Below are 12,698 nucleotides of genomic sequence, written 5' to 3' on the forward strand. Positions count from 1 at the left end.
TCACAGGAAAATTCTGGACTGAGTTATTCAAACTAATGGGAACATCTCTAAGTTTTTCCACTAGTTTTCATCCTCAAAGTGACGGCCAAACCGAGCGGGTAAATGTTTTGTTAGAACAGTACTTACGCTACTTTGTTGCAGCAAATCAGAAAAACTGGCCAGACTTGTTAGACGTGGCCTAGTTTTCATACAATTTGCAGAAATCGGAATCAATCGGGCATAGTCCTTTTGAGTTGGCGACATGACGACAGCCTTTGGCTCCCACGGGTCTCTTTCCAGACACTTCACGGAAAAGTCCAGCAGCTCATCAGCTGGCGAAGAGGTGGAAAGAGAAAACGGAATTGGCACGGGTCTTATTGCATAAGGCAGCTAAAAAGATGAAGAAACATGCTGATTTGAAGAGGAGGGAGTCTTCTTTCAATATCGGTGACCAGGTCCTTCTCAAACTCAGACCTGAGCAATTTCGTCACCTAAGAAGCAGGAACAAAGGTCTTTTGAAGAAATATGAATGACCATTTCCTATCATTGAACGTGTGGGCAACCTCGCCTACAAATTACAGCTGCCGAAAAGGTTTAAGTTCCACAACGTTTTTCATGTATCGAACCTTAAACCTTATTTTGAAGACCCGGACCCAGATAGAGTAGTTGACCCAAGAGCTCCCATGGATATATCTACTACCTTTGACAATAGGGTAGAGTATATTATTGCAGACCGAGAGGAGCGCCAAAGGGGCAAGCCCCGGAGGACGCAATACTTGGTCAAGTGGCAAGGTCAACCGGAAAGTGAGGCAACATGGCAAGACGCTGTCGAGTTATGGCAGTTCGAAAAGGAGGTAGCTGACTATCGCCAGGGGTTGCAGACGAGGGCGTCTGCCTTATGGCGGTGGGAGTATGGGACGGAGGATGAAGCTATGGTGTGGCCAAACACCAAGGTGGAAGACTGTGCAAGTCTAGTGCACAACAATAGAAGCAACGACCGAGGCCAAGTGCAATGGCACGGCCCAGAGGAGCGCACACATATGGCTGGCTCGGCATCAACTTCAGCAAAAGAAGACACACTTGAGCTTGCCAAACAGATGACCAAGCAACAAGGTGCACAACAACCCCAACAGCCAGCTCAGACACAAGGTAGCACGCCAGTAGACACTTCTGGCGGGGCGAAATGGGGTTGCCCGCTCACGACCAGGCTTCCAGGCAGGGCGAAATGGGGTTTCCTCAGGTCGCCAGGCACAAGCGCGCGCGCGCGAAATGGGGTTTCCTGGCGACCAGGGCGTACCTTGACGCTAGAAACCGAATTTTTGGGATCTGACAGTTTTCTGAGCGTTTTTTTGAGATTTCAAAAGGCAAGAGGAGAGACTATAAATAGAGAGGCCTCTCCCATTGTAAAAGGGTAAAAAAATCCTTAACCTTCTTTACTCTTTTAGTGTATAGAGAGAGTTTTTAGCCTTGGCCTTCAAGAGTATTTGGCCACCCTTTGTAATCTTGTATTGTCAATACAAAGTAGGTTTTCTCTTCTATATCTTGGTCTTTTCATTGTCCCATTTGGCTTGTAACTTCTTGTGTGAAGTATTGGTTGGAAGATTCGAAGCTCAAGGAGGCTGACTAGTTCTTGGGAAGAGCTAGGCTGCACGGGGTAGATATTTCGCTTGGCTAGACGGACCTAGCCCAAATCTAACCGCTTGACAATGAGACGGAGGATGAAGCTATGGTGTGGCCAAACACCAAGGTGGAAGACTGTGCAAGTCCAATGCACAACAATAGAAGCAACGGCCAAGGCCAAGTGCAATGGCACGGCCCAGAGGGGCGCACACATATGGCTGGCCTGACATCAACTTCAGCAAAAGAAGACACACTTGAGCTTGCCAAACGGATGGCTAAGCAACAAGGTGCACAACAACCCCAGCAGCCAGCTCAGACACAAGGCAGCACGCCAGCAGACACTTCTGGCGGGGCAAAATGGGGTTGGGCACAACCAGGAATCCTGGCGGGGCGAAATGGGGTTGCTGGCGCACGGCCAGGACTCCAGGCGGGGTGAAATGGGGTTGCCTGCGCACGACCAGGCTTCCAGGCGGGGCAAAATGGGGTTTCCTCAGGACGCCAGGCGCAGGTGCGCGCGCGGTAGGACTCCAGACACAGGCGCCCGTGCGCGAAACGGGGTTTCCTGAGGTGCCAGGCGCCCCCACGCGAAATGGGGTTTCCTGAGGCGCCTGCGCGTGAAATGGAGTTTCCTGGCGACCAGGGCGCCCCTTGACGCCAGAAATCGAATTTTTGGGATCTGACGGTTTTCTTATCATTTTTTTGTGATTTCAAAAGGCAAGAGGAGAGACTATAAATAGAGAGGCCTCTCCCATTGTAAGAGGGTCGAAAAATCCTTAGCCTTCTTTACTCTTTTAGTATATAGAGAGAGTTTTTAACCTTGGCCTTCAAGAGTGTTTGGCCACCCTTTGTAATCTTGTATTGTCAATACAAAGTAGGCTTTTCTCTTCTATATCTTGGTCTTTTCATTGTCCCATTTGGCTTGTAACTTCTTGTGTGAAGTATTGGTTGGAAGATCCGAAGCTCAAGGAGGCTGACTAGTTCTTGGGAAGAGCTAGGCCGCACGGGGTAGATATTCCGCTTGGCTAGACGGACCTAGCCCAAATCTAACCGCGTGACACCTAGGTTCAAAACACAAGCCGGGATTGGAGAGGTGTTTTGGATTCGCCGAGACTGGAGAGGTGTTTCATATTCAGAAAGACTAGAGACTCGTATTTCATCCGGTCCCTAAAGGCGGGTCTTCGTATTGTCATATTTCAGAAATGTTGGTTTAAGTAAACGAACTCGTTTGAGTCGGGCTCATTTACTTAAACAGATCAGAAACCCGATCTTGAATTCGGTTTAAGATTGGGTTTATTCGAATCGAACCAAGCTGGTTCCGAGTCAGGTCAATTTATTCGCGAACCGGCTCAATGTCACTGAAATGGTATAAACAAAGATCTTGAGTTTATCAATTAAAAAAGATGTTTCATTTGTTATTTTAAGATTGAGTTTGGATCTAAATTTTACACCGGCAACCGTAGTTCCAAGTGTGCGAGTAGGGTCCATTGAACCATCGTTGAGAGGAACTACTGGCATTGGAGCCCACGATGACACCAATTGCAATGAGTGATTGTTCCCAAAAAACCCTTGGAGGGATCTACTGGTATGGCGGAAGAACTGTAAAGAAATTTTTAACATGCTTGAACATGATCAATTGGAATGAAAACAGAAAATTTTCTGCAAGAAATAGACCTAAGTGTGTAATTGTGGAAACGGAAGGAAGAGAAGTAGTCTGGAGTTCAAAATTTGAAAGCAAGTATAATGATCAAATTTGATCAAAACATTGTGGGTCCATTCAAAAAAATAAGTTTCAAGATTGGAGGTACGAGCACTATTAAAATAGTAGAGATGCATGTTATGTAATGCGTCACATTAAAACATCATCTATCTTATTCGTCCATTGTAATTGATTTGCTTGATCTTACTAGGTATATTCCAAAAGTAGGCCCATAGGGCAAGTTTCATTGTAAAACAAAAGAAATCTCTAGTGTTATAGGCTCACAACCTCTCAAGCCATTGAAAGTTGATCCTTACTAACACTGATTAGCTCATCTACTCGAATAATGGAGCCTCGAAAAGGGGCATCGATAGGTATGGGAATTTGATTACTAAAATAAAAAAAACCTTCATCAATGGTCTAGATCATCAATCAATCAACGTTTTAGATCATTGAATCTTAATTAGCAACCCAGATTAAAGGAGTTTGATCACCAGCTGATGGATGGTTAAAGTCAAAACTCTCCATAGTCAAGCAGTCCATCAATTGTCAAAATCAATTTTTTTATCAAAATTTGGATTGATTGGCAAGATAAAAAAACCCAATCAAAAGTCAAGAAAAAATACAATTGATGCTATTGAAGCACTACACAAGCAGAGGACTTGGGACATAAGTGACACAATGCCAACAAGAGCTCCACGTGGCATAACAAGGGTCACATCATCCAATACATTGTAGAAGACTTAACTTTGCCACATGTCACAATCTTATATAATGATGACTTGGTCCTACCACTTATCACAATATCACCAAAGCAGAATTAGGTAAAAAGAGAACGAAAGAGAGAAAGATGGTGTAGTTGAACCACCCTCTGTCCTATATAAATAATAACCCCTTTGCCTTTTGAAGGGGGTAGCAGTTGGAAGAGCTGAAAAAAGGCCAAGAATATCTAGAAGTCAATAACATATCAACTCAAATTTGTCATAAATAAGTGCAATCTTCGTCCAAATGACAAACAAAAATTACAAAAGACATCAAACTAAACTAGCTTACTTCGGTGGTCCAAACTTGTTATGGAGATTGAATTAGGGGGTCAATAGAAATAAGATCTAAAATCACTTGTAATTTTTGTTTTTGTTTTTGTGTTGTCGTATATAAATAGTTGCACTCTTTCATAGACCTACTCCTTTGAAGGTCGACAGTATGTAAGATGCAAATTTGATACAAATTTTTGGTGATAACCAACTACTAATCATGCCATTGTTGATATAATGTAAGACCCAACATCAGGAGTTTGGATATAATTTGTTGAATATCAACTATTTGTATTGAAGGTTCAAATGAGCAAATCATGGTCTTCGATTCCGAAACTAAAAGAAGAGATCACTTTCATGCAAGAAATGTAGTGTTGCAAACAACAAGCCGTTGAGCATCGACGTTTGGAAAAGTTCCTTTCTGAGAAGCTTCATAGTACACCCAAAAAAATTTGGAGAAAGATTTGTTAATGAATAGTCCTACATAGATTAGTGTGAACAAATATCTTGGGTTCATTAGTTGGAATTTTTTTTTTCTAAGTTATTCATTGGGATAAACTTTAAACCCATATTAACATAGTATATGCAAAGTCGTTTCCCAAAAGTGGTGAAACGGCTTCTTGCTTCCGATTTTAAATTTACTGCTGTGCAAGAGTTAACGATATTCTGTCTCAACAGTCCCCAGGGGAGCCGTTCCGTTTCCGTTTCAATCTGGACCCTCCAGGAGCATGCTTTTTCTCCTCCACGGCAGGTCTTGCCCTGTCGTCCAAATTGGATACCCGATTGGCATACGTGGCAGGCGCATATCGCGGGGCCATAAATTATAAAGGCATAAAAAAATTAGAAATTGAGAATGAAATCAAAATGACAAAATTTCAGAGAACGCTTGCTCAGATTTTTTTTTTTTTGAGCAAATATTAAAGTGAGGAGTTATGAGTCGTGTCCAGGAGGCTGATGCCGAGAGTCCATCCATCCCGTTTTTAAAGAGCAACCTCTCGAAGAATTTCTGCGCATAAAACGATAAAAGCCATGATCATCCATCTCCCGTTTTTCGTTTTTTCTTCCTACTCTGTCGTCTCTTTCTTCCTGCTTCCTCTCTAAGAAACCGGTTCTGAATCTGACCGTCGGGAATTGTAAACGCGTTCTTGTCTAGTTTCGTGTTTCCTTTTGGTATAGATCGGCTTGGATGATGCCGATCACAGCCGTAGAGATTGCAAAACTGTTCGCCACCAGAGCTTTTGCTCTGCAGTCGGAGAGCATCGCCTTTGGATCCTTCGGGTGGTTTACTTACGCAGGGATCTCTTGCTTGCTGGTGCTTTTTGCTGGAATTATGTCTGGATTGACTTTGGGTTTGATGTCTCTCGGTCTCGTTGACCTAGAGATTCTACAGCGTAGTGGCACCGCTGTTGAAAAGAAGCAGGCAGGTTCGTCATCTTTCTTGTTTTTCGAATCGTTCCCGCGCTTGTGAATGTGGATGTCTGTCTTTGCTGTGGCTTCTGATAGTTACGTAAGGCGTTTTCCCTTGGAAAGTTCGTTAAAGTTTTTTTTTTATTTATTTGGCCTTGTTTTTTATGGCTGTTCTCTCTACGCGTGGATTGGGCGTTCCTTTATTGCTGGTTAATTAAGGATACGTAAACTAGTGATTCAGTAAATCAACAATTGGAGAGGTCTTGTGGAATAAATAGGCTAGTTGTGATGGTTCGTATTTCGCAGCAGATGTAGCTTTGGTATCAGTGTGGATGGATATGTTGAACCTCGATTTGGATGCATTGCCAGTTGGTAGTCTTGTAATTGTTATTTTGTATATGGAAAGGTGGAAACACGAGGATTTTCTGCACGGGCTTTTGGTTTAACTATCTCCTTTAAAATTTGATTCTCTATTTATGTTATCTTCAGTACAATTGTCTTGGCATAATAGCTTGTTCTTGTGTCTTTCTCCTACTCCTCTTCTATGTTTTGTGCTGAGAGGAAACCATGGGAGAATTTTAATGTATTCATTACTCAAATATCCTTACTGACATTTTAGAACCTTGTTTGAGGGATGTAATATGTCTATCTGTGCTTTCCTGACCAGAACTATACGTTTGCTTGCTAGACCCTGGTGGACGAGAATTCCCAGTTGGTGTTTTCATATCTTTTATTGACTCACACTATTGGAGCTCCTTCCCTTGTTCGGACTTACTTTTCTACATGATCAAGCTTGCTACCACTTCTATTGAATATTATCAACTTTAGTTGAGTAGATTGGGTTGGCGACTTTAGTCAAATGTGGTCAGATTCTCAAATAGCATTTGACTAAAACAAAGAAGACAGAATTAAAATTTAAAGTAGTCTGATTTTTTTGCTTTTTTGCAATTATACTGGTTGCTTATGAATTGAAACCACTGAAGCTTGTCTTCTAAACATAATTTTCTCTGCACTTCAACAATATAAATTCTCAAAACTGTATTAACGTGATTCTCATAATGTTTCTTGTCGACTGTTTTGCTGCCTCACACTTCATTCAAGATTTTGTTGTTTACCTTCCGCAGCGGCTATCCGTCCAGTTGTACAAAAACAGCACCAGCTTCTTGTCACTTTGCTTCTGTGTAATGCTTGTGCCATGGAGGTACATTTGAGTTTCATCCTCCCATCCATCAATAGTAGTTTTATCCGTCGAAAGTGGAATAAATACTCTACAAAATTAAGATATTGCTTTTGTATTAATTCATTTATTATGTTCTATTTAATCTTAATTTTTAATGAGTAAATAGCAGTGTCGTTTCTCTGATTTTTCTTAAGGAGCTAGCTTGGCTTGACTTATTCCTGTCTGCAGGCCCTTCCCATATGTCTGGACAAGATATTCCATCCTTTTGTTGCTGTTATAATGTCCGTAACATTTGTCCTAGCTTTTGGAGAGGTACCTGTCTTATAAGAGGAATTATTCTTCAACATTATATGCCTGAAGCTAGGCGTCTGTCATTAATCTTTTTAGATTGTATAAATAAATCATTTACTTTTTCATTTTCTTAGGTTATTCCACAAGCCATTTGTACAAGATATGGACTTGCTGTTGGTGCAAATTTTGTATGCCTTGTGCGTATTTTGATGATAGTTTGCTATCCAGTTGCTTATCCCATTGGAAAGGTAATCTCGTCATGAGAATAGTGTGTTGAAATGTGACTATTATAGTTTTGCTTGGGGCTGTACTTGATCTCATGGATATTTGACACTATTCTGTTTCCTTTGGTATGCTTGTTGCTATTTATTTTCACATGTCAATCTTCCTATTGTAAAAGTTTATTTTGTACCTCTTGAATGCTTTAATAGAGTATTGTGTAACCTTACATTTGTTGCTTTTAAGTATCAAATTACATTTAGACAAAAATCACTGGTCAGCTTTCAATCTGGGTCTTAATTTCCATTTTTGATTGTATTCGGTCCTATTTTATCTTGAACAGCAACTTGTCCATTATACTTAGCCGCACATTAGGAAATTAAGGACCATATGTTTGTATTTTGATTTTTTTTTCTACCTAATTTCTTAATATATTTTTTTTGGGGGCTGAATCTCAATCCTGTGTGTTTACTTTTGGAATTTTACTTCAGCATTTTGCAGAACCTTGGTTTTATTTGGTAAAAGCTTTGCAATGAAAAGTTTAATAGATTTGGCATTTCATGGTAGCATGGTATTCTTTTTTAAAAACTTTACAATGTCAGTTGGCTGGTGATAATTGGACATTGGTGAAAAGTTTATTGTTCTGTATCATGTCATTATATTGTGTATCATTTCTGTTTAAGGAGTCTTTACTATAGCTTTAAACTTTAATTACATCATGTCATCTTGAATATTATAGCAGAACGGCCTGAGTACAGAAGCTCACTGGAATTTGGTAAACAGTCCACTATTAGTATGTTGATGGACACATATTGATTCCAGGGTGTACCAACTCAGAGATTCCCATCTTCTGTTCTACTAAAAGGAGAGCTTCAAAACTTCCAGGACTCCGACATGCAATGTCTTTCTCCCTGTAATCTTGTAAAACACAAATAATTAAGTTATCAATATCTGTTTAACTCTAGTTTTACTGTGTTCCCATGAGAACTTTGACTTTCTGTGAGAGGTTAAAAATGAGAGATTACCGTGTACAGTTATCTGCAATCTTAGATGTTTATCTGCAAGAAGACATTTATCACTGACACATAAGTGTATGTTTCCAAAATCCACACATAATTGTTTGTTTTCAAAATCTTTTTCTTGGTCCTGGTGATAGATAACTATATTTTTTTCTCTTAATTGCTGATGTGCAGCTCCTGGACTGTGTACTAGGACACGGCGAATCTGCTTTATTTAGGCGAGCTCAACTAAAAGCACTTGTCTCCATCCACAGCCAAGAAGTAGGTTGTTTTTTCTCTGTAGTTAGAATTTCATAGCTGTCTTTGCTTTATTGATTCTTATCTAGGTTTTTAATTATAGGCTGGTAAGGGTGGTGAACTTACCCACGACGAAACAATGATAATAAGTGGAGCTCTTGATTTGACTGAAAAGGTAAGACATTCATAACTTTTCTTGTTTAAAAATTATCATTACAATGTTGCTGAAGTTAGTGGAAGTGAAATCTCTGTCTCTTCTTGTTGTGGGAAGCACACTCCCACTTGATTAGCTCCTGGCTCTCTGTTTGTATGTTTGTATTCTTGTTTTTTTATCTTGTCACCTGGTAGAAGTTAGCCAAAGCTTGTATTTTACTCATCCAGGTGTCTATATTATGAAATCCTTATTCTCATTTTCCTTTCCTTTTTCTTTTCTTCTGTTACTTAAAGAAATTGTTGTGGTATTTGCTTGATTTCTTCTTTTTCTTTTGCTTCAAAAAAGATGTTGCCTTTAATTTGCTTGATTCCGTGTAGTGTCTCAATTCTTGTTGCTATTTGAAAAGGAATTCCAGAGATTAAATTTTGGGTGTAAATATTATTTGTTGATTTGTATATTGCAATTAATTGCGTGTATATTTTTTATTTACATTGATTTTTTGAGTGTTGGAATGACTATAGTTTTCTGATATCTTTTAATAGACTGCTGAGGAGGCTATGACACCAATAGAATCGACATTTTCATTAGATGTCAATTCAAAACTGGACTGGTGAGTTTTGAAACTTATTGATCTGTTGTTTTTGTAATGTTTTGGTTTCTTCTTGAGCCTTCTTGATGAGACTTGGTTGTGTTAGACTATTCTGGAAACTTTTAGAACTATCTGCATATTGTAGTACTACATCGTTAGAGCTCTCTTGTTTATTATCTGAACATTTATTAGGGTGGCAGTATGCTGTACTTCGAAAATTTCATATCTTTACTCATTGAATCTTTCACCATTGGAAAAAAGCATGTTTATACTGATTTAAAGCTAGCATTTTTATAGCCCCCTGAGTGGCTTTACTTTCTGTCTATGATAGGGTGAAGAAACATCTTATTAATATGTTTAATTTAATGAAAAGAATGTGGATAAGAGGTATGGAAATGCCTTATTACAGATTACCTGTGTTAAGGAATAATCCTACATGGATTAGTGAGTACAAAGATCTTGAATTTATTAGTGGGGAAAGAGGTTTCCTAAGTTGACTAGTAGATTGCTTGTATACGAAAATGAAAGTGAATTCCACAGTAACCTGCTTTCCTTGGGGAATTCCAGGGTGGTCCAATCTATTGCTTGTACTCAAGGTGGAGAGCTTCATCCAGCATGTAGTTGATGTGCATTAGGATCCACTTTGTCCACCATAATATTAAACGTCACACATTTTTCATGGAATCTTTGGTCAATTGTTTTTTCAAAAGAAACCAACAATTTCATTTGGCTGTCTGCAAGATGCCATAGATTGTTGTTGTAATACTGCTTTTGAAATTCTGAAGAAAAGATGAGCACTACTATTGATCTCTTGGAAATAGTGTGCGTTTTTTCAAGTTTCTGAACAAATGCTTGTTATATGTTTTGTTGTAAACAGGGAGGCAATTGGAAAAATTCTTGCCCGGGGCCACAGTCGAGTGCCTGTATATTCTGGAAATCCAAAAAACATTATTGGATTACTACTCGTGAGTGTAAAAGTTTCACTATCTGGAGTGATTTAGTATGGCTCCACCACAAAGTTATAGCTCCCGATGAACTTTGTTGTGCATGATCTGGTTTTGGAAAAAAAAAATTCATCTCATAGTTTTGATGTAGGGGTCCATTTGAACCCCCGTTCTCTGCCTCACTTTCCCGTTTTAGTTATGTGTAAAATTCTTAATTGTACTGCTTTCTATTAGGTGAAAAATCTTCTTACTGTACGCGCTGAGACAGAGACCCCCGTAAGTGCCGTTTCCATCAGGAGAATTCCTAGGTGAGATCATTTACCCCTTTTCAGTCTTATTTTCACTACTTTTATCGGGTATATCTTTCCTTATTTTTGTAATCTGATCAGGGTCCCGGCAGATATGCCACTTTATGATATACTAAATGAATTTCAGAAGGGAAGCAGCCATATGGCAGCCGTTGTTAAAGCCAAAGGAAAAAGCAGGTACTCTCCAGCCGCCGGTGATGGACAAAAATCTGCAGAAAACAAAGTTAAGATAGGGGACTCAACCTTGACAACTCCTTTACTTCTGGAGGAAAAAATAGATAATATTGATCCAGATATTGAAAAGGGAATGATAAGGCAGGCCAATGGAAACGATCAGAACTCCATGCCACAGAATGATTCTGCAACTAACTTGGTTTCACGTCTGACAGAGGATGTTGAAGATGGTGAAGTCATTGGCATTATTACCTTGGAGGATGTCTTTGAAGAACTCCTGCAAGTAAGGGGGGTGGGGTTGTGAAGGGGTATTTGCCTGATTTTGTTATCAGCTTTTCTACTTCATTACTTACTTTGTGGATATGCTTCATGGATGCAGGAGGAGATCGTGGATGAGACAGATGAATATGTTGATGTTCATAAGAGGTAAGCGATAAGCAAGTTGTTATGATAGTTTTGAGTATTAACAACATCACTTGTAAGTGCTGGGGACAAGAGGCAGTTTTACGTTCTTTACCATTTGGTTCCATGATTATTACGAAAGGAAAGATTGATGATAGGATTTTGTCATTGTCGTAGGATACGAGTAGCTGCAGCAGCTGCTGCTTCTTCAGTGGCTAGGGCTCCATCAACAAGGAGGTTAACTGGTCACAAGGTAACAGTTTACCTGTGTTTTGTGTTCCTTGTGTTTATGTTATTCTCTTGAATTAGTTTGAAAATCATCGTTTCATCATGTTCTTTAGTGACTAACAAATCCAAAAAAATAAAGTTTTTCTTAACTTAAAAACGCAGTCAAATCTTTCTGAAGTCCTACTCAATATTAAAAATGTTTTGGAAGTGTCTGAATATTCTTTTATTTTTCACGTAGGGAGCTCAGAATCGATCTGCTAATAATCCTAAGAAATCTTCCGAGGAGGATAGTAGTTCGGCTAGGAATCAAGTGAACCCAGGAGAACCTCTTATTGGTACCAAAAGATTACAAGGTTGAAAAGAGTATCGCAACTTATCTTCTACATCCATTCTGAAAGAGCATTCTCATCTCTCTCTCGCTCTCTCTGTCTCCTCTGTATGTTGTAAATGAAGACTAATTGGCCCTTCAATGAAACGGTGGAAGTCGCAATTGGCGGGTCTGGGAGAAACGACATGGTTGTAAGAGATGTGATTTAGTGAATTGAGTTTAATGCTAACGGCATTCACAATACTTGACTGAAACAGCAGTTCGACTAAACGTGCGTGGAAAAGGCGTTTAGTGTTCGTATTGGGCGTGGGTGCTTAAAATTAGTATTAGGGAAGTTTTTCTTTTCAATTACAATAGAATGAATTTAGAGTTAGTATGAGTAAAACGATTGTTCACTGGAATTATTCGATTATTATTCTTCATTGTAGTTTTACAACTTTATCTCTTTTACTATTGAAAGAACTCTTAAAAGGAGCAAACGTATGGTGCTGCTGATTCATTAGTGTCTGATGTTTTCATTTGTTATATACCCTTTTTTGAAGTTCTCTTCAATCACATTATAGGGTAATTTTCAAATAAGACTTTTTAAAATATTGTAAGCAGGAACTGCTACGTGAAGGGTATTTTTTGTTCTTTACAATTATTAATTTATTTATATTTTTTTAATTTCTAAAAAAGAAGGAAAGGAGCACCTTCCCACTCCTTTGTGGTCCTTTTTTGACTCCTGTGTATGGAAAAAAAGAGGAAAGGAGATTGTGGGCCGAGGCTGGCCTCACTCTCATCTTACCCTTTGCCTCAATTTTAACAACGAGGGGGGAGGAAAAGGGTCTCATCTCTCCTCTCTTTTTTTTTTTTTACTATTATTATATAACAAGAGCATGCCTATTCT

The 12,698-nt window shown here is 39.3% G+C and overlaps 1 protein-coding gene across 3 annotated transcripts; it reads left to right on the plus strand.

The window, feature by feature from the left end:
- Positions 1-5,293: 5,293 nt before the first annotated feature.
- Positions 5,294-12,278, plus strand: LOC137958378 (DUF21 domain-containing protein At4g14240-like). 3 transcript variants are annotated; one of them, XM_068805359.1, is made up of 14 exons: positions 5,294-5,753; positions 6,861-6,937; positions 7,145-7,228; positions 7,342-7,455; positions 8,620-8,706; positions 8,786-8,857; positions 9,379-9,446; positions 10,303-10,390; positions 10,604-10,677; positions 10,805-10,854; positions 11,067-11,134; positions 11,231-11,277; positions 11,431-11,506; positions 11,720-12,278. In XM_068805359.1, exons 1-14 carry the CDS (start codon positions 5,516-5,518, stop codon positions 11,837-11,839), a joined length of 1,263 nt encoding a protein of 420 aa, XP_068661460.1. In that variant the 5' UTR covers positions 5,294-5,515; the 3' UTR covers positions 11,840-12,278. The 3 variants fall into 3 exon arrangements, with proteins under 3 accessions (XP_068661460.1, XP_068661458.1, XP_068661459.1); XM_068805357.1 differs by having other exon boundaries at positions 10,759-11,134; XM_068805358.1 differs by having other exon boundaries at positions 10,759-11,134; positions 11,729-12,278.
- Positions 12,279-12,698: the final 420 nt, after the last annotated feature.

Source organism: Aristolochia californica, unplaced genomic scaffold (genome assembly GCF_029961685.1).
Source record: "Aristolochia californica isolate CCGP_79_NKW_82.1479 unplaced genomic scaffold, dmAriCali1.0.hap1 SCAF_3, whole genome shotgun sequence".
In the NCBI taxonomy this organism is placed as follows: domain Eukaryota; kingdom Viridiplantae; phylum Streptophyta; class Magnoliopsida; order Piperales; family Aristolochiaceae; genus Aristolochia; species Aristolochia californica.

Excerpts from the sequence above, each read along its gene's own strand:
- LOC137958378 (XM_068805357.1), top strand. The coding sequence starts at position 5,516 with ATGATGCCGATCACAGCCGTAGAGATTGCAAAACTGTTCGCCACCAGA. Across the intron at positions 5,754-6,860 it reads TGTTGAAAAGAAGCAGGCAG|CGGCTATCCGTCCAGTTGTA; the intron begins GTTCGTCATCTT and ends TACCTTCCGCAG. Across the intron at positions 10,391-10,603 it reads ACATTATTGGATTACTACTC|GTGAAAAATCTTCTTACTGT; the intron begins GTGAGTGTAAAA and ends GCTTTCTATTAG.